Source organism: Rhea americana, unplaced genomic scaffold (genome assembly GCF_003343005.1).
Source record: "Rhea americana isolate MKP2758 unplaced genomic scaffold, rheAme1 scaffold_86, whole genome shotgun sequence".
NCBI lineage: Eukaryota > Metazoa > Chordata > Aves > Rheiformes > Rheidae > Rhea > Rhea americana.
The window spans coordinates 2,642,518-2,668,320 of record NW_028187044.1 but is presented as its reverse complement, the minus strand read 5'-3'; the positions used below and the strand labels follow the sequence as shown (position 1 = coordinate 2,668,320).

At 41.7% G+C, this 25,803-nt stretch overlaps 1 protein-coding gene across 1 annotated transcript in view; it reads right to left on the bottom strand.

The window, feature by feature from the left end:
• Positions 1-230: 230 nt before the first annotated feature.
• GRID1 (glutamate ionotropic receptor delta type subunit 1) overlaps positions 231-25,803 on the bottom strand; it is a 492,844-nt gene continuing 467,271 nt past the window's right edge. Inside the window, exons 13-17 of the mRNA XM_085323688.1 lie at positions 18,202-18,368; positions 16,254-16,494; positions 15,900-15,986; positions 7,448-7,483; positions 231-659 (exon numbers count right to left, since the gene is read on the bottom strand). Coding sequence (XP_085179814.1) covers positions 231-659; positions 7,448-7,483; positions 15,900-15,986; positions 16,254-16,494; positions 18,202-18,368 — 960 coding nt within the window. The remainder of the gene's footprint in view (positions 660-7,447; positions 7,484-15,899; positions 15,987-16,253; positions 16,495-18,201; positions 18,369-25,803) is intronic.

The following is a 25,803-nucleotide window of genomic DNA, read 5'->3' as shown; positions in this document are numbered from 1 at the left end:
TACATTTTTGTTTGCTTTTTTTTTTCTGTTTTGTTTTTTACTGACTTCGAAAATTGGGAATATTCAAAATACACTTTTACCCCACTTCATTCTTTCGTTATTTACAGATATATACAYGAAAAAGGTAAGAGTCCGGGTTTTCTTCTGCTGTCGTCGTTGCTCTTTTTCTGCGCTGCTCCAAACGTGGTATTAAAAAGCTCTGCTGGCTGCGGGTCTGGCGGCGGCGGCGGCTAGATGGAGGTGCCGTGCGAGGGCTCCAGCGCTTCGGGGATGACGCCGCCCGGCACGGCCTGGAAGGACATGGGGATGGGCGTTTTCACGGGGCTCTGCCGGAAGAGCCCGCCGTTGGGCGACCTGTGTTTGCACTGTATGGAGGGCATGGTGGCCGAGCTGCTCAGCGGCAGCGGCAGGTTGCTGCCCGCGGCAGCCGAGAGTGTCCTGCTGGCGCCGTGCGCCGTCTGTTCGGGTAAAAAGGTGCTGACGGAAAGTTGCGTGTTCTGGTACTCGCGCACCGGCTCCAGGGTCTGGGCGGGCGGCATGCCGCCGATCTCCAGCGCCGAGATCTCGATGGACGCTGGGGAGATCTGCTTGTGGGCGATGTCCTCGTCGATCAAGCTGTTCATGCGCCTGTGGACCTGCTCCAGGTTCACCTCTTTATCCTATTGAGGGGAAAACCGGCAGAGTCAGACCAAAGGAAACCACCGCCCTCCTTCCTCCGCGCCCCGCGGGGCAGGACGCCGGCCGGGCGCGAGGCGCCTCGCGGAGCTCGGGGCTGCCGGCACGGCCGCCGGCTACGTACGCTCAGACACCGGTTAAACCCGAGACCGGGGGCCTTAAAGATGCTCTGACTCGTGCCAAAGAGGAGGCTCGGGGAGCGGAGGAGCGCGGGGGCGACTCAGGGCCGCCCACCCCTCGTCGCCGCTCCCCCGCGCGGTGCAGGCGGAGCACGGAGAACGACAGCGACGTCCCRGCGCTACCCGCCGCCGCGGAGCTTCGCCTTCGCGAACCGACGGCCAAGCCAACTCCAAAGCCCTCCGTCCCCAGCAACGTCGAGCCGAGAGCTGAGGCGAGCCGCGTGACTCACAGCCGCCTGTACGCCGTTAAGAAACCGTGGGATTTGTTCATCTCCGCGAGGATTTGGAAGTGGGTGACACGGGGTACAACGCGCTGATGAACCCAAACCAGTGGCTTAGGTTAAATCCCCATGGATTTTGGGTGGAGAGCAGCTGCTGAACAGCTCCTCTGGGCTGAGCTGCACGAAGCACATCCTTCGTAAATCAGTGCAAAGCATACTCCTATTCCTAGTTCATTTACATCAAAAAATCCATCAAACTCCCGGTGCAGCTCCCAGGAACTCTGGTGATAACACCTTCCTCATGAAAAAAAACCAGCACATGCTATTTTTTTTTAAATACCGCTTTTTCAGTCAAATCCTCTAATCCAATAATTACAAATTAGAGAAAATCAAAGGACAATAAATGAAGAATAGACTTTTGTGGCAGAAAGAGACCACATAGTGCTTGATCATTTATCTACTGCAGCTCATTAGTTTATAGTCCTTTTTAAAAGGAGCCATACCTGAATTATCAGCCTCTTCATTAACTTTGACAATGCATTACGCCAAAGATAAGGCTGAGACTCTTTCACAAACTCCATAGCTGGTAAATTGAGGATTTGTGTTATAAAGGCCAGAGGATTACATGGGCTTAATTCATAGATTTTGTTTGTTTCTATTCCGTGAAATGAAATTGTGGACTGCAGGGCAAGTGTGGGAAGTGTTCTTACGTTATTCCTAGCTGAGGGTAACAGCTCTACTTACACGGACAGACTCATTTTGCCTAAGAGCCTGGACACTTGCTGCTGTTTTTCCTCAACTGTCCACCAATAAAAGCCTAGCTGCAGTATTTCGCTCATCTGCAACCTTCTCCTACAGCAGCACGCGATGGCATCATGTCTAAGGAAGCTAACTCCAAGGAGCCCATAATACGATGCTTCTTGGGGTGTCAAGGCCTCCTCTCCCTTTTCTGGGCAAATCAAAGGCGCTGCCAGCTTTGATTCAAACGCTTGAATTCCTAAAGCATGCTCRTTTTCTAGGACCCGTATTCTTGCTAAGCCCTACGATACGAGAAGGAAAACGCAGAGAACTCAGGTTAGAACTAAGCAGATGCTGGGAGAACAAATTTCCCTGCACAAGGCTTTGGAGAAACGTTCATGACTCATTCGTGTCTTCCTGATCCCTCCTAGCTTTTACCAAATCCTAATACTTCCATCAGATCACTTCAAGTGAAAACACACATCAACATTTCATTTGTTTGTGTTTTTTGACTGCAAACACATCCTCAGTGCAGTCCATGTTGCTTTGCTAAAGGAACAAAAATAAAGCGACTGGSATAACTAGCCAACCCAGCGGTATCGGCACAGTTTCAGTACCTGCAGCCTGCAGTTATCATTAACTGTTTGAAGAAGAAAAATACATTTGTGAATGAAGCGTACCCTTCATTTGCAGCATTTGTGCTCAAAAGGTCATAAAATTCAAAGGAAGAACTCATCCTTGTTATATGTTTAGCTCAGTTCTTTTAAGATATAAACATAAATAAATTTGTAAATTAGAGAACATTTATGGCTAAGTAGAGGAATAAATTCTTGAGATTTATATTTTAGGAGGGGGAATGGAGATTTCATTTGCATACCTCCAACTCTCTGAAAAATTCTACATTAAGGACAACTTTCTGGCCTTATTAAGATCAGAGAATTTTTTTATTGGCTTCCAAGAGCCCAGACATTCACATTATTCCTTCTTTCTGATGAAAATGTTTGTAAAGGTTAAGGAAAACAACTCTGCCTCTGAGGAATATTAAAAACGCATTTTTTAAAGGTTCTTCCCTTTTTTGTCTTATTAAATGAAGACTAGCTAAAAAAACAAAATGTCAAGCTTTGTATAAAATTATCTTTGTGTTGAATGAATGATTTTTCAAATGCTTTTTAAAAAGCTAAGATAAAAATCAGAAACACTTGAAAAGATAAGCTTTTGCTTACATACTAGAAGACCACTTTKTGTCTTAAGATTTTCAGGATCACAGGTTGAGTGATAGTTTTCTTGACAGTTAAGAAATTTTTGGTTCTACAAGTGAAGCTTGAGGAATATATAAATTTTGTAAACCTAATCTTTCTTTTTCCTTTATTGGTCTCCTGGAAAGTTCTGTAACAAAATACATGTTACTGAAAAGTAACAAGTGGAAAGGGGTTAAGGTTAAATGGTAACAAAGCCAGWCATACAAATCTTTAAAGTTGCCATGTTTTGCTTCCTTGTCATCTCAGCATTTTCCTTAATTTTTAGGTCTATAATTCTCATTAAATATGAGCCATTTGTTAATTAATTTTGTGCACTTGGTCAGGTTTGCCTTTTTTTCTTTTTTTCTTCCTTTTTGTGCATTTCCTGAGGCTTAATTGTGAAATGGTAATCTAGCATTTCAAGCTTTCAAGCTTTCTGACACTGCGACTGCTACTTAATTCTCTATTTTTTGCATTCATTTCTCTTTGGCAAGAAATAATAAATCAAAAGTAATAAATTAACACAAATTARTATTTTTTAAAAATAAACAATTTCAATAGGGCACGGTAATAACTTTRAACTCTTTCTTTCTTACACTTCACRCTCAAAACTTAGTGCTGTAATATGTCACATCTATGATGTCTTATGCCAGTTCAACTCCAGTTTTCACATGTTGCTACCCTGGATAAACGTATATGCCTGCGTTGCCAGAAAGAGATTGAGTATTTTTCCTTGACTGCCTTTATAACTTTATTTTCAATATTAATGTTATGTTCTGAACAGATCAGTTGAAGAAATTAATCAGTGAAAGGAAGGAAAAACATCACATGCAAGGAAAAGGAATTATCAACACAGGTTTATCCACCTCAAGCCTAAGGCAAACAGCTAAGCTAACCTTGCTTCTGGTCAGGAAATCGTCGTCTTCGTAAACACCCGCTGAACGCCACTCCTCCCCAGTGAGTTTGAGCTCCGCAAGGGCAAACGAAGGCACGTTTAATATGTCAGTATTTTTTCTAGGTTCTAGTTTCTGCGACTTTTGACGGTGGGCTCCACAAAGAACACGCTGGCCACCAGACCAGGAGAACGTGAATCTGCCCGGGAGATCTGGAGCCAGTCAAGCTTGTCAAGTTTGAGAGATGCCTCCCCGAGAGCTAGAGAGGAGCCGCTGGCCAGAGATCGCCTAAGTCACCGCACCCGCCAGCTAYGCAAACATGCTGCTCCTCAACGGCCGGGCTTGCAGCGCCTGGCGGCATTCAAAGGGAACGTCTGAGAGAAAAACGTTTTCTTTAAAGAAGCTAAGGTGGCCTCTTCTCCTTGCTCAAGATTTTTCTCATCACAAAGTTCAAGAGAAGCCACTTCAAAAGACAAAAATATTACAAGCTGAYGAAGCATTTTTAGTAAGTCCAGAGCAGGCGGCAACCCCCCCCCACCCCGCAAAGGAAGGGCCAAGTGTCTGGAGCAAGTCTGATGCTCAAGCTGTGATAAAAACAGCGTCTGCATCCAACACATGCAAAAAGCCACACTGGACTGGAGGAGGAGAAAAGGAGTAATGGTCCTGACACTAAATACCAAGCACTGAAAATTCAGAAATGTAGCCAAAATAGGCAGACAGACACATGCACTGAGGGACTATTGTCAATGTGCTGATACCTCCTGGTCAGAGGCAGATAACTGCGCCAAGTATTAAAAGCCTGTTAATGCAGTTCTTCATAAGCCTCAGGAGATAAGCAGAATAAAATGCTTGAGGTCTTTTAGTCTTAACCATCAATCATGGACCACTTCTGCTTTTTTGTTTGTTTGTTTGTTACTGTTTGTTTTGGATGACAACATGAAGGATAATCTCTCAGAGAACGAAACAAAAATGAGATAAATGTTAATACTACATTTTCATTCTATGAAAGAACCGTTCAAGAAAATAAGTAAAGTCAATCCTGTGATCAGGACAGGTGTTCCTGCCCCGACCTTGACCAGGYCACAGGCCAGACCCTCTGCTCCTGCAGAGCACGTCTACACACTAACACCTCTTAACTCATGCACGCTTTCAGAAAGAAAAGTATCAGCGGTTATGAGACACAAAATGATAGGATGCGTGAAGCATCTCCGAGGCATGTTCATGCTCAGATGGACAAACTGCATAACTGAGAAACAAAGCAAAGAAATGAAATGTTAACAGACAGTTTCCACACTCAGACACCCCCAGACAAGTGTCCTCTTTGCTCGTGCGGAAACCGAGAGCTCCCCCCAGCTCCCAAGCTCTGTCTGCGGTGTTTCAGCCATCATCGACKTCGACATTCAGTTTGTTAAGGAGGAGTGCAGAAGGGACAGCTCTATGTATGTATGTTTGTTTAAGAAAAGACTTATTTTCAAATTCTGTATTCATCCAGGGTCATTATCATTACTTCAGTTGCATCTACTGTGTTTGTAAAGCTGTAATTCTAATTTTTTCCAGGATGCTCAGACAGAGTGGCAAAACCAGACATAACTAGCTTGCTCAGGAAGAAAAAGCAATAATGATATATGTAATAGATRTACTGCAAAACAACAACAGCATAGTATTGTGTTACATTAAAACAAGTAACTCCTTTTCAGTACGATTCAGTTTGCCATGCTTATTATTTTAGAGATTCTGCAATGGACAGCGCAGTGATGTGCAGACAGATGTGTCAACAGATGCAGTGATGATGCAYGTTTGCTGTCACCAATTTAACACAGGCAACTAACCTAGTTAAATAGCACTTAATGTTACATAAAATTTGTCGAGTAGTTTTTGAGTATACTTTGCTAGATGCTACTTTGACCATAACAGTATTTTATTAAAAATAAGTAGAGATGCACCTCTAGAGTCTACTTGAAAAACTACTTTTATAAATAGGCCCAATTCTACAATCAAGCTTCTGCTCTCATAAGTGGAAACAATACCATATATTTTAAATTAGCTATTAACTAAGCTATCATCCATAAAACAGCTGTTAGAATAACACATTGAGACTGACATTGGTTGAGGTCCCGTAGACTGTTATATCCAAATGAATGGATAAAAGAAATGAGAGAGTTTTGCAATACATTAATTTCAATGCATGTATAATCTTAAAAAAGACGAAACTTCATTGGAAACTATGTACAAGAGGCCACCTTGTTCACTAGAAGGTGCTCTCCCCTTCCCCAGAGGGCAGCAATTCTTTTATGAGGAGACGTTAATATTCTTTTCCCTTTTAAGTGAAAGTAAATCTGAAAAAAAGTGAGACGTAAAAGAATACTGCAAAGATGATGTCAATGTGATAGAAAAAAATCCTTTGAAATACATTGCCAAGGTTTTCTCCCACCCTCCCACAGCCAGAAAATGCCCACGATTTGTAAAGAAAAAATATTGCAAAAAAGCCAACGACCAACAAAGTGACACTGACTTAATGAATTGCTGCGGTAGCAAGGGCTTTCAGGAAATAATCCTTATCTTCCCTCACTGGCCTTGTCCCCTTTCCCAGGTCAATTTTATCTAACCCGAGGTCACCGCTAGCCGGGGATCTAATTCCCCGAGCAGCCACGACCACCCCGTTCTCCAGGCCTGCRAGCTTTGCTAGGCCAGGCCCAGGGAGCAAGCTCCCCACCACGCCGTWGAAGCATACCCATTTAAACCCCCTCAGCATCCGTAGCCCTTTTTTATGTTTTCTCCTCAGCTGTGTCCCCGTGATACAGTGCTGTGTGAACAAATACGCAGGACACACGGCATCAGTGGGAGATGGGGCGATGGTAGGCAGCACAGCCTGCCCCAGTCACCTGCAGCGATCCACATTCACCGCAACCCGTGAACTAAGCGCAGTCACRGGGAAATAAGGGCTCGTCTTCACAACCAACAGCAGACTCAGACCCGCAGGGTAAGGGGCAGCGTCAGCATCCTCGTTCGTCACTCATTACAAGAGGCGGCATTCGACCTCATGCTGCGGTATTCAAGCTTTAAAATGCTTACCAACCTGGGTTCACAAGCATCAGACGCTGGTAACTCAACCGCAAAGAGCGTGAATGACTGCTTCACGTTACACAAACGTCTCCACAGTTTTCACGAGGTTAAAAGAGACAGAAYAGTGGGACAACGCACAGTAACATTTTCCAGCACGAGCAGCAAAATGCAGTATCGGATGAGTGGTGTTTGATGAGCATGCCAACGTCTCTGGAAAGGGGCTCTCTCAGGAGAAAGGAGAGCTTGCACACGGGGAAACCTTCACTGTGCGCRCGCTGCACGCCGTATAGTCACAGGCACTGGCAACGACACGAAGGCCAGGTTCAAGGGGACTTCCAGGGCGAGGGGGGAGGAGAGGAGGAGAAAGCTAGCAATGACTCATCTGTGCAGGCATTTTCAACAACAAACCAGTTATCTGTATGTTCATCATAAATTCTCACCAGGCTTCTGAGGCCCAACCTCACATCATTGGCCATCTCCRGATAGAAAAGGGAAAGAAGATGGGGGGAGAAAAAGAAGGATCAAAATAGTGAGGCTAATACTGTATTTAATATTTCACTCTTTTTAACAAACAATTTAACAAACAAACTTTTTATRCTTCTTGTTTGAGATAGTAAATTGTAGCCACTGCAGGGCTGAGCAGGACAGAATTCATCTGTAACATCTAAAATGACCCTGTGAGGGTACAGAGCATTCTTCAACAAAAATAAAGAATAAAATCACTAAGGTTCTGTTCCAAAACTCACTAAAAGTAATGGGATTCTTTACATTACTTTCAATAGCTTTTAAATTCTAAATTATTATCCAGTCCATAAGGGATACAATTTTTCACTCTACTGAGCCCAAAGCAAAGCAGCGTACACTTTAACAGTCCGATTTACTCTAGTGGAGCATCAGGCATAACAGATTGCTCCATCATCCTCCTCCTYCGCCATTCCAGCCTATTCAAATCCAAATCTCAAAACAACTATTTTTTCCTATGATGTCAGGAGTACTAGAGCGAGCTGGCACAGGAGACACACGGAGATGCTTCTACAGCCTGTTCCTCACCCACCAGCAGTTGCCTTGCACAGCCCTCTCTTCTCCACTTGCTTCAACTATTTCAAAACATTAGAAAACTATTACTCCTGCCTATCAGCCACAAATGTTTCAATTAAAAACCTGAATTTTCAAAAGGCTTCAGCATCTTCATTTGGGACTATATTTAGGAAACAGCCCAAGCTCCTATTCTGGCAAGAGAAAAGAAGTGGCCAAATCATTAAAATAGTTCATCATATTGAAAATCCGACCACCAGTCTCCCAGAAGAGAACTGCTGGATACTGAATACTTCTGAAAATAGTACTTACTATATTGAGTAAATTGGATCTTTTCTACAAAAGTGGTTACAAATACAGTCCTGAACTTATGATAATCAAGAGGAAACATTTCAATTTTATAGAAGAATTGATATATTTTCCACAACATTATTACCTGGGATAGCTGTAAAATTTTGCTAATATTAAGAACAGGAAACATAGCTTATTTCAGGTATCATAAAAAGATTTAAATTCAAAGGATAAAAAGTTTTACAAATTGCTAGTTAATATTATTGTATTGCAAGTTACTAATACTATTTTTTTTCCTTCAGGATGAGACAGAGACAACACCTTTTAAATTTAAAATATCATATGTGATAGAAAACAGTTTTTGCTGCAGAGAAATTGTAGGCCCATTCACCAATTCACTTCAGTACACAAGTAGCTTTTGATTTGTGCTTTATATATGTTGGTTTCAAAGTAACTAAATTTTGATTCTACCATTAAAACAAATGGCACTTTTAAAATTGATTTAAGTGAGATCAGGATCAAACTCTTTCTTAATTTAATGTGCATGCTTAAATGTTCATCTGGATCAAGGCCTAGGGAACTTTAGAGACCACAAGAACTAAAAAAAGTCTTGAGAAAACAGTCACTTTAAAAGTTTTTTATTTTAAACTTTTACTGAAATGTATGATTTCATTATTGCTAAACATTCAATACCCCCTCAAAAAATCAACTTTAAAATACCACTGTAGGCTGAGATAAAGGATACAAACATGAGCTGTGTAAACATTTTGTGAAGAATCTGAAAGAATCTAGGCACATTAAGGCTCCAATTCAGTAAAATCCATATGCTCATGCCAAGCACATGAGTAACCACAGAAATTCTCTGGGATAGGTCACGTAACACAACTTATTCAAGTACCTCAAATCATTACCAAACTGGAACTTTAAACAGATTGTTTCTTTCAGAGTTCCCTGCACTGCAACAGTCATTTTTAATGCTTATTTCTGTTCAGGATATATACGTATATATTTTCTGCAATTTATGCTAAGTCCAGATCATATCCTTTAGAATCCTTATTAGCACAGTTTTCTTACATGGCTCTGAGAAAAACTAAACCAAACACAAAAATCTCTTCCTTACACCTAGGGAAATACGCTGGAGCTGCCCTGGAAACGCCTCCATACCGCTTTGGCCAGCAGAGGCCTGGGCCCACTGTCATTAACCATGGGGATAACATGTCATTTTTAAATCTACGTCCCCAGAAAACTTTATTTATTCTTAGAAAATTGGAATACAATACAGTGGTACAAACAAATGATCATTCATATGCAACTGAGCAAAAAAAGTACAAAGATTTCAGACATTAAAATACAGAAAAAATAATTTAAAAAGCAAAATATAGAGGACATGCAATGAAGAGAAAATAAAGTATCAGTTTGATGATCTCATGTTTCCTTTCACTCTGAAAAGGAATCATCCCAGGGGAAACCAAATTGCGAGATAAAAAAATAACGACAAAAAGGAGACAAGAGAAACGAAATGACAAACGAAAAGACGACAAGGGAAATGACAATAACGGTGCGACCATAAGACTCTTTAATAATCACAAACAACGTTGCTGACGGCACGCTGAAGGCGTGGAAGGGCCTGGGCTGCCATGGAATAGGGTCTGGTTGGAGAACTGAAGTGTGGTGCAGATGACAGCTCTGAGCGGGGACAACTTTTGTTCCATTGGACTCGTATCTTAGCTCGTATTTCCACTTCTGAGGTACACTGGGTTTCAGATTCTTCTAACGCCAAAGCAGAGGCCTAGTGGGTAACTCTCAGGCGGCTAAAGCTGGAAGTACAGRTTTCTGAGGTAGCCTGGAATTTGTGCATCACCAAAGTGGAAACACRGGAACTTAAGGCAGATCATACACAGGCTGCCCTGGCCAGAGGTGCAGGTTTTCTGCCTGTCATCCTGCATACTGCCAAGGTACGCGTACCAATTTTTAGTGGACTTTTGCTACTTCCCACTATCCTGTAGAGTTAAAAAGTACTGCGGAGTTTAGACTTTCCGAAACTCAACAGCATTCAAAAAATTGTTTTGCTGGGAGCAGCAGGAAAACAGTAATGATAAGACTATATCGCTGTTACCTCTCTGGACAGTACCTGAGTTGTTGCCCTCTTTTGATCATTAAAAAGAAAGAAGAAAGGAAAAAGTGAAATAGAAGAGAGTCTGTTGAGTGGAGCGATGTTGCAGAACAATCAGCAAGTTAAGAAATCTCAAACTAAGCTGCAAAGGCTGTGATTGTTAAAGAACTATAAATACACGGTTTGACAGCGCTAACTCCGCTCTTAGAAGTGGAGTTAATGGAGGAACAAGTTACGAGGCAACGTCTAGTAGCARTTCAGTAGGTGGAAAATTATGCTATTGCTTATCCGGTAAAGAAACTAAACCTCCGTGCAATACAAGATCACAAACTCACTGSGGGCACTTGCTGAAACACTCTCATTGCTAGGGATTGCACAGTCTATTTGGAGAAAATATATTTCTGATTTACAATACAAATTATTCAAGCTAAGAAAGAATGAAAACAAGAATTTCTTGACATAATTTTAACGTTGTCTTTCAGGATCTGCATTAGCAATAAGTGGATCCATCTCCCCRTTTATAGAAGATGCAACAAAAATCAGTTCCCAGCAAACAAATCATTCTAYATATCCTAACGTGATGAATCTTCCTTTACATGAGGTTGCCTGTTAATTTGTTTTTAGGGAACGTCTTGGACATAGTGAAAATCACAGATTTTCAATATTCTGCTCCATGAGTAATACGATATTCTATTTTTGCTTCTAAGTTTCCATTGTTTTGGAGTACAGTATGTGGACGATGAAGGAATCGTTTCTTAATAGCTTTGAAGAGAATTCAGAAGCAATAATCTTCAAGGGGAACAGTAAAGTGCAGTAAACCACAGCTGATAAAGCACAGAAGATGCTGCTGAGTCCATTAGAGTAAGCAGCTATACTGGATCATAATGACAATGAACATTTGAAAACTGTCTTTCAGTCTGCCAAATGAAAAAGATAGCAACAACCCGATGATGTAGGAAAGCCCTTGGCAGTTAAATGACCCAAATTATATTTGAGTACACGGAGAGCATGAAATAAATGCACAGGACTCACAGGACTCACAGTAAGAAGATATATACATCCAGAGACAATTATTCAAAGCTCCACATTTCTAGGCTACCAGGTTTAAATATCTTTACCTAATTGCTCAGTTATTCAAAAGGAACATAGACTGACTGAACAGGGAGTCCAAAATGGATATTCATTTTCATTATTTATTTTACAACTCCCCAAATTTCTGAAGTTAATCAGAGTCAAAAGATTAGGTATCAAATATTGTAGAKTTGTGTAAATTCAACATTTTAATACATAGAGATAGATGTATGAGCTCGCAAAAATTCACAGTGGGTACAGGACGATTGGGCTTAACAGTATTTAGAAGAGAATGATGATAAATTCTAGAAAATCTAATAAAAAAATGACCAAATGTAAATTTCTCTGAAACAATTAGAAATAAATAAGGGCATTTAGACATTACCAAGTATCTTTCTAGCTTTAATAGATTATATACATGAGCCGTAATAGGAAACCTGACAAGATATTGCAAGTATACAATTTTCCTAATGCCATTGGAGCTAATCTTTCTTTTGTTAATTTGATTTGATAAGAATGAAGTGAAGCAAGAGAAGGCATCACATTAAGATTCTGACAGWAGAAAACACTGGAATCATTTTTATAAATCTGCTTCAAATAGAACAAAAATACCCTATATTAACATCTTGGGGGAAAAAAAGCAGCACAGCCTTCATTCTTCTAGCAAGAAATCTCACTATTCCTTGCACAACAACTGAGATGTAGGCAACTAAGTGCATGATTTGCAAAAGAAGCCCTTTTTTTCTGGAGGTTTATCTTCAGGAACCGACTTAATGAGTGGAGACAGTGTTACTTTTTAAACGGGGGGGGGGGGGGGGCAAGGGGATAGTTTTGATATTCTTCTGATTGGAAGTAGTCTCTGTCTGATGCAACTCTTCCTGTAAAGACTCTACAAACACAGATCAAATTAATGCCAAAGTGCAAGTTACTCTGTACTCATTTTAAAAACAGATTTTCCTGTCCTCCTAGTTATACAGTTAACACTGCRTTTTTTCACTTATCCTATTTAAGAGATGTAATTTACACCAAAGAGACACCTGAGTCCTTGGACACCTCAATGTATTACCTCAAGCTGACRTCTACGAAAGCTGAAGGAATACAAAGCGGAAGAGGAAAACACAAAGAATTAGCAAATATCAGCGCCTTAATTGGAGCTGGAAGCGCTTCTCCAAGGCCAATGAAGGCTGTGCCCGTTCTTACAGTCACAGACTTCACACCGACCCTGGACACACTGAGTGATGATCTCTAAAATCCACTCTTGTCTCTCCAGCAGTCAGTAAGGCTGCCCAGCCCTGTCATGCCTGGGCATTTGTCTTCCCAGCAGCTCTGGTTGTCGAGCTGGCACTAGCACATGATCTTAGTGCATGGGTCAGGCCCGAGATAAAACATTACACAGGGGCTCCACAAATTATGGTGGATCCTCACTGAATCCTGCATCCATTATAATTTTTTACAATTGATTTACAAAGCTCTTAATAGCATCAGGTCAGAGTAACCAAAGCACTCCCTCCCTTTCTGCTGTCTCGTGACAGTTGTTACAGAGGATGTTGCTATTTTTCCACATGAGATGACTACCAAAGTCTAGGTATCATCTTAGGCTGCCAGAGAATCGGCCCTTTCTCAGCAGAAATTAGTCAAAAGAAAAAAACCCAACCACTATAATTTTTAGGTGATACTACAACACTCTTGTTTTTTCTAAAGGCTTCCCAAAAGCAGAAGGAAAAAAAAAATGCAAATCAGCAGCACAACTTAAGTCTACAGCTGTTACTGATATAAAGACTTGGAAGGAGTATCAGATGCCGCTAGAAAGCGGATTTTCATGTTTTGTATACGCTGTACATGCTGTAGCTCTGTAGTAACTATTGCTGTAGTAGTGGTGGAGGATACATAGCCGTAGAGAAGAGCTATTCCTAGCTCCTATACACTCCTCCTTGAAATCACATCCTCTTTTCATTTTGGGTCCCCACAGCTCAGTTATTCTTCCCGATTCCTGCCTCTCTGACAGAGGGGTCCTCCTGCACTCAGCACTGCCCTTATCCCTGGATTCTGTGCTTTCCAAACATTTGAACCTTGGTTCCCATAAATATTTTGAAGATCGTCAGCCAATCTATACACCATCTCTTCTGAAACTGCGTTTCTTTTCTTGATTACCCTAACCTTCAGCAATCTCGCTTCATTCCCTCCTTGTCAGTACATAAATAAAACATCTCTGCTACCTGATCTACCAAGAAATATCTGCTACGCTCGTTGACTACTTTACCTAAGTATATTTTACCGTCACTCTTCTCCCCAGCTACTCTGACCTCCTCCAGCGATGCTTTTAGCTGCCTGCCTTTCAGTGCACCGAGAAGTCCTCTCGAGGACCATGCTTTACATTCCTGGCTGCCTCCTGGGCCGTCCCTACGCTTTCCTCCTCCGCCGTCTCTCCCTGGCGAACCTCATCCATCTGCCCTTTGTCGGGAGCGCTCACTTGCTCTCTCAACTTTAACACCTGCTCATTCCAGGACTCCCACGAACTGTGTTCCCTCTCTCTCAAGAGCACCCACCAAGCTGACCTTTCCTGAGCCTGCCTGCGCGTGTTGTGCCTGGGGTTAATTCATCTTGCTTGACCTACACTGATTGTGCCCCAAGGTCAGACTCATTCCTAAGCATAGGTGACCTTCCTGAGTRCAGCTCTACCATATGGATAACTTTAGTATGCTTTTAAAAAAAATAAAAAGGAAGACTGAAAGTATTTTATTGTTTGTTATGAAAACTGCAAAAGGAGGACGTGAAGAGCAACTCTTATCTAGAACACACTAAGGTGAAGGAGCRTAAGAAGGATAGAAAAGATAGTGCTTCAGATGGTAAGAGGGGTGGTGAGGGCAGGCATATGTTCTTGTTACAGACATAGAAAGAAACAGGCAAAAGAAAGAATTTAAGAACAAGAAGAGAGATTCTTCAGAGATGAAAACTGAGTATTTAAAACATCTTGCAATAAAAGAGTAATTGAATTATTTTACCTTATCTAYATGCAACTCTGCCTTAGGGGCATATTCTCATCTCTCTCTGCAAAGATGTGCCAGGGCGAGTCCCTGAGCGCAGCGAGGAGAACGCACTCCAGAGTACGGCAAGACAAATGCTTGTGCACGTGCAGCGCTAGGACACTTCAAAGCCCACCCCTGCCCCTTTCCCYGCCAGGTGTACACAGCAGAAAGCGAGCTATCTGCTACCAAGACTTAGGCCTGAGCAGTGTTAATGCAGAGCGGGGCCTCCAGAGCTACAGCAGGAGTGAATTCTGCAAGGCAGCGGGGCAAAATGCTACAGCGTTTGAGCAAAGGTAACTAACAACTCAGTACACGTTTCTGTTCGTCAGCAAGCTTGCCGAAAAGCAAGCCTACGTACTTGTGCTCTCCCTGTGCCTGCTTTTGGAGTGCTGCGCCGTGCCCAGCGGAGACATGCTTCCTTTCAGCAACATCTCCCTTTCACTACTACAYGCTGTGGAGCCACAGGCAAGGGGCTTTGCAGCTTTGTCCCACAAACCCGACGCAGATGTTTATCACTGAACCCTCCATGGAAGAATTCAAATGGGAGAAGCAGGAACTCAGAAGAGTGGAATCTTACTGATAAATATTTCACAACATCACAGACTGCAACATGTCTCTTCAGATCCCATTTGCCAGCATTGCTTACAGGTGATAGGGACGTCAATTACTGTAATACTCCTGGCAACCTGAGAAACATAGATTGGAATTGATGGGCTATGCACTATTTTCCAGCTGCAGTGCAGCTCGCTGCTATTATTTGCTTGTAACAAACATCTGTTCCAAGATGAAAGCACCTACAAATGCCTCAGTGTTTCAAAAATTACAAGAGGTTAGTTTGTTAAACATTTAATTTACATAAATAAATACATGGTTCATGCAAGACAGATCCAAGTATGGACTGATTATTTTATCATGGCATTACTAACTATTACTTGCTACTGTAGCAAGAAATCTTTAAAAACAAGGTATTCTCAGATGTGTTTTCCTAGGCAATATATTTCATATGCAAGTCAGTTTACTCAGAGGCTCTTAGTTTTAGAAATAAAACTTATTTCAAAAGAAAGGAAGCACTTAAACAGTGTCATGGCAATATGGCTTATTCAGTTAATAACTAGATTGCTTATTTTTAATTGCTCATATACCTCTTCAAACTTAGCCTAGGTCAGCCATGAATAAAAATGGCTCTCAGCTGCCGGCAGTACCTGCACAGTACGGACACAGTTCTCAGAGCCAACGGATGGGGTCTTAAATCATCAAAAACATCAACTACAGTTGGCACAACTGGGTGCCAATGACTGGTCTCCCTGTCGCTCTTAGCAGAGAGGCTGAGGGCATGTTTCTGAACTACTCTCTTACCCCTAAAGGTGGTCTCTCCAGGTCAGGGTTGAGGCACATTGGTGGGGCAATGTGGGGAAGTGTGCACTGCTGCTGCCCATGCTGTATCTGCTCTATAAATAAATAGAGGACTTTAGTCTCCAGGGCTGTCAGTTTGGCACCTTCCATGTGCACAAAGACAGGCTTTGTGGGTTTTTTTTTTGTTTGTTTTTTTGTTTTAGAAACAACCACCCAAAAAGTTATATGCAAAGTTTAGTATGGCAAATCAAAATAAGCCAAATTTATTGTGCGAGAGCACCTAAATCCCACAACTTCCACTTGCTCTCTATTTTGTATTTTCTACTTTTAATTGTGATAAGAATAAAAGTTATGGACCTCTTTCGGTGTTTCTTGATGACAACGGTTGCTGTTCCACCACAACTCCAATGCTGCCACCAAACATGCAAGAAGAAGGCCTATTGCTAAAATGCAGAAAACGCCTGCAAAACTGTGAAGCTTGAGTGCCTTCCCATCTGTCTGTGCATTGGTATGGCTATTCAGGTCACAACGTCCCATTCGTGGCCACCATTTCTGTTTGAGAACATCCAAATCTCCGCTTTCTTGCAACTCTAAGATCCTGCAGAAATTTTAAAACACAAGTATTATCTTCAACAATACTTTTTTTGCAATTTTTCTTTTCTGTACGAGAGGTTGCATACCTCTCAAATGCTGTCCCAGAATTCACAACTCCATCCCACAACCCACCACCACCACAAAGTATTCTTATCTGAAACTCYGTAGTAAGTCAAGGTTTTCTGTCTTTGGGTGCAAAAAATTCCAAGAGGGAACTGGTAGAATTCATTATTCTAGAACTCCGTACCTCCGCTTTTTCTGCATATGAAATACCAAATATCCTCTGGCCATTCATCCTAGGGTAGATACTTCTGTGAACATAACTTTTTAGTAGTTACGTAGTCATATAGTTTTGGGTAGTTTGATAGGTTTTGGTGGATGCATTAACATTTTCTACTCAACTGTAGCTTGAGATCAAAAGCGTCTCATGGGAAAGAGACAGRTGAGCTATTCTGCTATCTTTTATTGTACAGAAAACAATCTGCTCACAGCAGCAGGTAAACGTCACTGGGCAACGTTAGAAACAAGAACGACTGTCAAAACCTCCATTACAATGCAAAAACATTACCAAGGCAAATCACCACATCCCGCTTAGTTATGGCTGGTCTGGCTACACTCAGTTGCAACAGCTGGTCCCACTAACAAAATTCTCAAYCCACTTCACTGCTGCGCTTCCACAGTAATTTCAAAATTATGTGAGACTGTAACACRTTAGTATTTGTGAGCCACTTAATACAAATCTGTTTAAGCAGAAACGGACTCATTTACTTCTGCTCTGAGCTATTGCAAATGCGGCTTATTCAAAAGGATTTTACTCTAATGCTGTTACTTCGTGCTTGAATTACTGTGTTAATAGTTGCTAATTAATCATTGTTTTGTCTCTTGTGAAGTGTCCCTTCTTTCCATGAATGATTCATTTTGGGTTTGGTTTGACAACTGTTTTTGCTGTTTACTCACAACCCTTTCTTTTGAGGCAGCTTTTTCCCTGGTTATCAGGAGGATCCAGACCAGCTGCAGCTGGTGTTTTACCACTTCTTATACAGAAGTTGTTAGACAAATGGGAAGTTGCTTCAGCTGTGGCCGCGAGCTGTGCACCTCGGGCACCCTCTGCGAAGGTCACAAYGGTCTGTACAACTGCACGTCTTTGTTTCAGCTACATGTCAGCATAAAAGAGATGCTGATAGCTCAAAGATCACTGCTAACTGGCCTCAGAAATCATAGTCTACAATCCTAGGCAATACTCAACATTTATTTTTGCCTATACTATTGTGAGAAAGCACTACATTTAAGACTTGGATCTGCCTCTCCATCYTAAAGAGTAAACTGGGACATTATTACAAGCTTATTGCATGGAAGAACACATCGCTTCACAGCACATGAAGCACAGTATAAGCCAGGGAGGTCCGATCTCCCCTACTCCATACAGAGCTTTGGGGGCACCAACACTTCTCCCAACAGTGCAGTGCTGCCTGCAGGTGCGAGATCACACACCATTTCCAGTCCCCTCCTTCTGCCTCCCTAAGCAAATGCATATGGGGYAGAAGGAGCAGTTTCTTTGAAGCCTGAACTTATAACCTCTCTGCTGTCACAGAAGGAAGAGAGCTAAAGTTCATTCAGTAACAGGCACTGCCGAAGTTAATATGAACTATGAATAGGATTCCTTGCTGCCTGTAGGGAAGAATCCTACAAAAACAGCTTTGTTTCGGTTTACCTCTGGGAGAAAAGGTCTCTGTAGGGGCTTCCATGCTGGAGGGCTATCCCGTATCCTTTGCTGCTGATGCTGTTTCCAATGACYGTCACGGAGCACTCGTCATCGGTCAGCGCGGCATATTCCACCACTGTCACATCCCACAGGAAAGCATAGTTTCCTTTCTTTGCCTGTAAATGCATCATGAACATAACAAAAACTAAACTACACTAATTCTTGAGGTAGGACAAAGAACAAGCAAACAAACAAGCCCTGAGCTTGTCATTACTCCCTGCAGGTATTTCGTTAGGTCACAGCTATYCGAGGACTTCCAACATTTAATACGTTTCTAACGCTCTTCCCTCCTTTCCCAGCAGTATCTCATCTACTTCGAGCCTCTCTAACATGTCTTCCATTTTCGACAGAGCAATAGCAGAGGATGCCATAGCCAACCATAAGTTTAGACAAGGCTTCCACAACAGGTAATTAATCATAAATCAAAGCCGATGCCTTAAGTGAGGAAATTTGAGATACGTTTTGTAGGAGACGTGGATTACCAGTTCCATATACTCATGTAGGGAATATAGTGACAGTGTGAGCGCTAAGCCACATTTTTTAGTCATCACAGTCACAAAATGGCAACTTTGCAGCTTCCCTCAAATAAAYGTGTAAATAAAAAACATGCTAGTTCTGAAATAAAAGGCACATTCTGAGCTTAGAAAAAGAGTTCTCTCTTTTTTTCACAGGTAAGGAAAGTCACCAGTGTCTCCTATTAGCTCAATTTWGGGACAAATATTGTTTTATTTTAGCACACACCCACAGATATGTCCTTAAATGTCAGCCTTAACTGGGATTCAAACCAATGCCTGCATGCAATGCATATAATGAATTGTAAATCACCTTACTTAACATAAGATGTAAGAAATATCTCTGGATAGGGATTCAGTAAGAAAAAAAGTCATCATTTTGTTTGGTTAAAGTAACCACTGGTTTCCTAATGTATTTAAGCAGTATGTTTTTAAGCCTCTAGTGAACATACAGAGCACAACAGAACAGATGGGCTGGAGCATCTAATGCAAATAAATGAGTAATCATGAATGCAGGCTTCCAAGACTTAATTTTTTAAAAGTTTGAGTGATTTCAGATCTTTCTTTAGGTCAAAACAAAGCGAAGCAAAGCAGGAAGCTGAAGTCCTACATATACTTATTTATGGAAAACAAATCACCAAGCTCCTTTAGCAAATGGCTGCAGCTTTACACAGAATCAGCTCTCTCTTCCAGGTATTTTGTGTAAGCTCACTTTTGAACTGACCTGTAAGGTTACAAGGCTCCCTCAGTTATTTCATTATATCAGGTTCTTCTTGCCAGAGATTCAGCCGAGCAATTAAACTAATTTCACTTCACCATGTTTTCATACAAACAACCACAGCTCTCTAAAGTCCCTGACAGTTGTTTAAACATGACAGTAAATCAAATGTGAGTTATCCTCTAAAGGATGGAATCCAGAGAAACAAGAAATGAAAAGCATGTTCTCGTTTGGATTTTCTATAAGCTACTTGCTGAAGTCTGTCTTCTCTCCACCCTTCCCTTCTACCTGCATCAAGGCAACCAAAGATCCCCAAGTTCTTTTATTTTTGAATTAAAGCTGAATAAAATCAGTTATATCTTTCCTTTTTGCTGAGGTTTAAGTCATCCTGCACTGGCCACCTTCTATATATATATATATTGTGGAGGCTATTCCACCCAGTATGAGTTTGTCCACCACTAGCCCCTCTTTCTCCTTTCCCACCCCCATGGTCAGTTCAGAGTGACAGTAATCAGACAGCTATTGCTACACTAGTACAAAATGGCTTGAAAATCTCAAGCATAGCATAGGCTTTATAGGGGCTATTCAGACAGGAGCCACAGGACAGCACCAGAGTGTTAAAATCATACAGGGATTTCACTGATGCAACTTATTAAACAACCATGTTCACAAAAATATCTCTTACTTAAAAGCCACTGTATGAAACCATACCAGAGCAAGACTTCCAAAACTACATTGTAATACTCTGTCCCTGCCTGTCTACCTGAACTGGTAATTTTAGTGCAAAGAGGAAAGAATGAACAAATCACTACTTTCTAATGTGACAGCCAGAAAAGACTTCGTAACATAACACAAGGAGGCACAAAAAATTTAGTATGGCAAGGGAATGATTCCTCAAGGCATCTAAGCCTATATTCAACTGGCAACCTACATTCTTGGAAGGCTAAAATTTGTTTTTCAAAGGTATTTGAATGATCATGCACCCATAACTAACCGAGTTGCTAGCAGCAAGCCTCTGCATCTTGCTTTCTGCTCTGCCTGTGATGGGCTTTAACGACTCTAACTTTATGCTTTCACATCTGTGATAGTGCTGATAGGCCTCCTACCTGGTTAGGGACAACAGGCAATGGGCATCAGTCCCACTGGTGTTCATGGCAGGGAAGGACCATCAAAAGCCCTATTTGTGCACATCTCGGGTTGTGTTCTATGGTAAATAGTACACAGGTTTTTGCTACCTMTGACAGAAAATAGCGTGCAAGTTCTGCTGCATTAAAAACCATGTACTTATGGGACTAAAGACAAATTATATAGTATCATTTGTTACTCTACACAGAATTTTTCAAAACATGTGTTATTAGAGARTAAAAACATGCCTGATGTATGTACAGAAAAAGGGATCCTAAAAGAGACTAGGCCTAAATCACAGCATTAAAATCTGTCTTGCATTTTTCTGGTTTCTATAGTTGTATCTTTTAGCTGTTTCAAAATTGCTCAGTAAAGTATCTTCTCAAATTTACATTTTACAAAGGAGGAATGCTGGCAACACATCCTACCCTCCTTCACCTTTCTTCTAACAGTACTTGAGAAACACAATCTTCCTTAAATATTCAATTTCAATTACCTTGCAATATCTAGAGAAAAATCACACTATTGATTTCTACTGTTCAAGCCTTAGTTTTCTGTACTTTATTTTATGTAGAAGACCTTCCTACACTGATTTTCAAGGTCAGACAGTAAATCTTTTGACAAGGCCAACTTTTCTTGCATGTTGCTATCCTAAGTTATGTCCTAGGGCTGTAAGTGGTCAACAAATAAAGTCCACCCAGTCTCTGTGTTGCAAGTTAYGACATAAATCATTCTATCCAGTGCCATCACATCTATGGAGTATTATTTCTCCGATAGTCTGATCATTTTTGCATAAACAAGAATCTGAGTTTTAAAATCTTAATTATGCATGCTTCTGAACTTCTGGAAATCCTGGAGGTATGACTGTCCTCCCTCTCTGATTGCCAGAGACAGAATCTCCAAAGATCCCCTTTTCCTCAGGGAAGATTTTTCTCTTCAAAGGTTCTTCCACTTGCATAATTTTCTTCTCTAAAAGTAGAGACTCCTTACTATTAGTGTGTTCACCACATGGAAAGCTTCCGTATGACCAAATGTTTGGTTGCTGTCTAAGCTCAGCACGCTTCACATCCCTGTTAATATCCGTTGTGACAGCTAGGCAGTATAATTTGTTCAATTTAAAGAAAAAGTGACAAACTAAGAAAAATTTACGTATAACACAAACACACACAACATACACATGCCAGAGATGTATTTACTTTTCATACATTTTCACTAGGCAAGCAGTAAAAGTCAAATGAAATAATACTGATGCTAATCTTCAACCAAAATTCAAGTCAAAACCTTCTAGAAGATTTTAAACATTACATTTTTTTTCATGTGAAGAGAGCATGTCTGCACATGTGCATATCCCCTAGCTTCCCAACCAAAGGGACAGAGGAAGCAGAAAGACTCCGAACTACAAGAAAGGCCTGGCACTGATCCATAGGACGTATTAGCAGGAATCATATGAAGGCTCACTGGTTCTGCATGACACCTTACATGGAGGTGCCTACTCACACGGCAGTCCTGACCACAACACAGCAAGGATCCTCAGGCTCCTGCATTCACAGCTTGGTCAGCTAAAGCCTGGATTACAGTTTTCTAGGGYCAAAAATAGAATGAAAATGTTCTAGCGGTCAGATACCACTACAAGGATAATGCAGAGAGAGATGGCGAAAAGGAGCGTGGCAAGTATCAGCTGAAAATGGGTAYGACTGCTGGAATGAGGAATGATGCTTGAAATGCAACACAGAACAAGAACCTAAGATTTATGCTTCAGACTTTTAATTGGCTTTCATTTTATGCTTCTTTACTGTGGCCTTCTTTCAATTCTCAGCATGCAGGTGTATTGGYAGAACAAAGCAAAAACAGCTCTGTTAAATTTTTGAAAATCTTTTTAATAGAAATTCAGTCCAAGAAGCACTCCTTTATTCCATCCAGGTGGAACTACTGTCCTGGCTAACATCTAAGACATCTAAATTTATCTCTGGTTGAAGAGGTTTAAGAAAACAGATTGTCCTACAGAAGTATCAAAAAGTGCCCTTTACCTTGGTATTAGTAAAACATGCAGAAAACGTAAGTGGATAACACTTATTATCTGTATAAAGGCGCTTCACAGAATGGTTGAGGTTGGAAGGAACCTCTGGAGATCATCAAGTCCAACCCCCCCGCTCAAGCAGGGTCACCTAGAGCATGGTAGACAGGGTTGCATCCAGGCGGGCCTTGAAGATCTCCAGAGAAGGAGACTCCACAACCTCTCTGGGCAACCTGTTTCAATGCTCTGTCACACCCACTTAAGAGAAGAACAAACAGCTCTAATAAAGAGAAAACATACCATTAAATCCTATTCACATTTTTTTAAAATTAAAAACTTTAAGGATCTGCTAAGGAATATAAGGCTTTAAGGAAGCATTTGCTTTTACTCAGAAGGGTGTGTGGGAAGTCAAGAAACTAAAAAAATTTATGAGGACTCATGAAAGTRCAGTGATTAGCCACAATATTTCACAACATAAAATTCAGCATGAGCAATAAATTATCAAAAAATGTAATTTAAAATTTCCTGATCATTGAACTTTTAAATCTCTCAAAATAAAAATCAAGGGAGGTGACTGTCCATCAAGACAGTCAGTTCAGTGTTCATTARAAGAGAGAAAATTTTAGAAGGAAGCAAAAAAGGGAAGGGATAATCTTKCACGGTACCATTGCACAAATCAATGATACATTCACATTTTGGACTCAGTAATTGGACYCTTGTACTTGATCACCTCATCAAAAGTGATGCGCTGAAAGAACAGAATGGATTGAGAGTAATTTCGGCACCAAATTAATTGGACAGGGAAGGAAGAGTTTCCAACAAATAAAGGCTTTAGAGAAATCTAAAGCCACTTGGAAAATACAAGAAGTTCATTTCCTACATCTGTGTGTGTTTATACCCCTATATAGAAGAAAACACTGTATAAGRAATATGTAGGGATCATGTTACCTCATTCCTCCAAAACAAAAATGGATACTCACAGTGAAAACGGCAACGAATTATCAGGTATTTTGCAGTAACTAACGGTTACCCTGAAGAACCGATTGTCACAGGGTTGCCGAATGCAAACAGCTTACTCCGATTTACAACCGGATTAGGAACGTGTGCAGTTCCAACACCAACGTCCATCTAGGATCAAACCGCAGSAGCTAACAACTCTGCGTTTCGCGGGGACGCTGACGGCCGCTTGGAGGAAGCTTTCCGCAGGGCGGCATCGATCAATCCCCTTCACCGCGCGGATTCTTCGCCGGCACCAGAAAACGCCGGCGGCAGAAGAGCGCTGCGCGGACCGCCGAGCCGCCCGGCGACCTCCGCCGCTCCGCGCAGAACTGTCCACGGAGAGGAGCGCATTTCACACCGGCAGGGCCCGTTGCCCGGAGCACACCAGAAGCGAGCCGCTCCCCGAGCCCTGAGCCGCGCTCCGGCGTCCCGCCCGGGGCTGCGCGGGCCGTGCCTCGGCGACGGCAGCCGTCACCGCGCCTGGAGGGACGTGCCGCGTCTTCCCGGGCGGCCAACGGCCACCACAGCTCTCAGCACTTTCTGCCACTGTTAGCCCTTTCGTTCCAGGAGTCGGGGAACCTCAGGAAAACGGAGCGAGGCAAACGGACTAGGGAGAGACGCCGGGAAGGCCTGCCGGCGGCGCGGGCGAGCGGCGCGCCTGCTCCGCGCGGAAGCGGCAGCGCGGTCCGTAACGGCGCGGCAACTACGATGCCTCTGAAGAAAACGGGAGCGGAAAGCCCGCGAAAACGGGTAGCGGTCATTCTTTTCCGTCTTGTCAGGCAAGTCCGTAAGCAGAAAAATGTGCTAGGAACTGGTTTATGCTAGAGAGATTTAGATTATCTGTTTCTCAAAAATAATTTTTGAGGCCACATCTACATTYCTTTCATAGAGCAATACATATTTACAGACACAAAGTCCCATTTCCTTGATTGATATCAATTCTCCCTCAGGAAATCAGAACTACTAGCCATGATACTTGACAAGGACAACTTGTCCATGCAAAGAACTCAGTGAGCTAGGAAGAGCGACATTTAAACTATAAACACAACAGTTTAGTTGACAATGTTATTAAATATTAAGCTCGATTTATGTAAGCGTCTAATCAAATAGCAGCCTTGGTCAGCTTTGGGAACTGAAGTAAATGTGGTTATCGCTGACGTTAATTGAATGAGTTGATCAAGTTATACTAAAAAATCACCCTAGAATATTGAAATCAAACTTAATATGAAAAAATTATCATCGCACTCATAGGACAGAGCCACCAGCTCCAGAGAGACGATCTGATTGGTATTCTAAACAGCTTGCCAGTCTACAGTTACATCTTAGGCTCAGGCAAATCTAACTATAATAAATGGCAGCACGCAACAGGCTTAGAGAATAAGTATTTATAATCTCACTGCTGAAGAGCATCCACCAACACCAAAATTGTGTAAAAAAAAAAATAAAATGTTGTGCATTTTTCTAAGGTAAATGGTTTTTATTATTTTTAATGCCAGAGTGCATAGAAAAGTACTTATTTAATGGCTCTGTTTCAACATCTTCTAAATGCTAAGAACGCCTCTTGAAATAGAGGCCTCATTTTCACGAAGTGCTGAGTGGAAATAAAATCAAAACACTGCAGACTCTGCTAGAGCCAGGGCTCTGCCTTGTGCGGAGGAAGGAAGGGTTCTTGAGCCAAGTGAGAGCGCTTTAGGAAAGCTTCGCTGTGTTTACAGCCCACAGGAGTTCTGGAGAAGATGTGAGAAAACACAGGATGGAGCAGAAACATTGACTAAATAGTCTGAAGGAGGAGGAGAGCGAGAAAGAGGCAGAGAGAGAAGCATTTGTATCAGGGCTTCATCCAAGYGCCACACAGGCAACTGGGAATTTTATGTTAAATGATTTTGATTTGGGAACTGGGATGGCCTATATTACTGTGTTCGCCCCACCAGTGGCACTGTAAATAAACAGCAAATTTTGAACACTTTCCCTCTGACTGTTTAAAAAAGGTTTCAAGGATTCAAAGAAAAGGAAAAAAAAAGCCTGAAACATTTTCTGATTTCCCACTTAAAAAAGCATAAAAAGCTTGTAATATATTTATTACGAATTGCTGTTTCACAGACAACAGAACAACTCTGATCAAACACTCACTAGTTTAGTAACGGCCATTTGCTTGTTTTGTGAAAAAGAATCAATTGATAAAT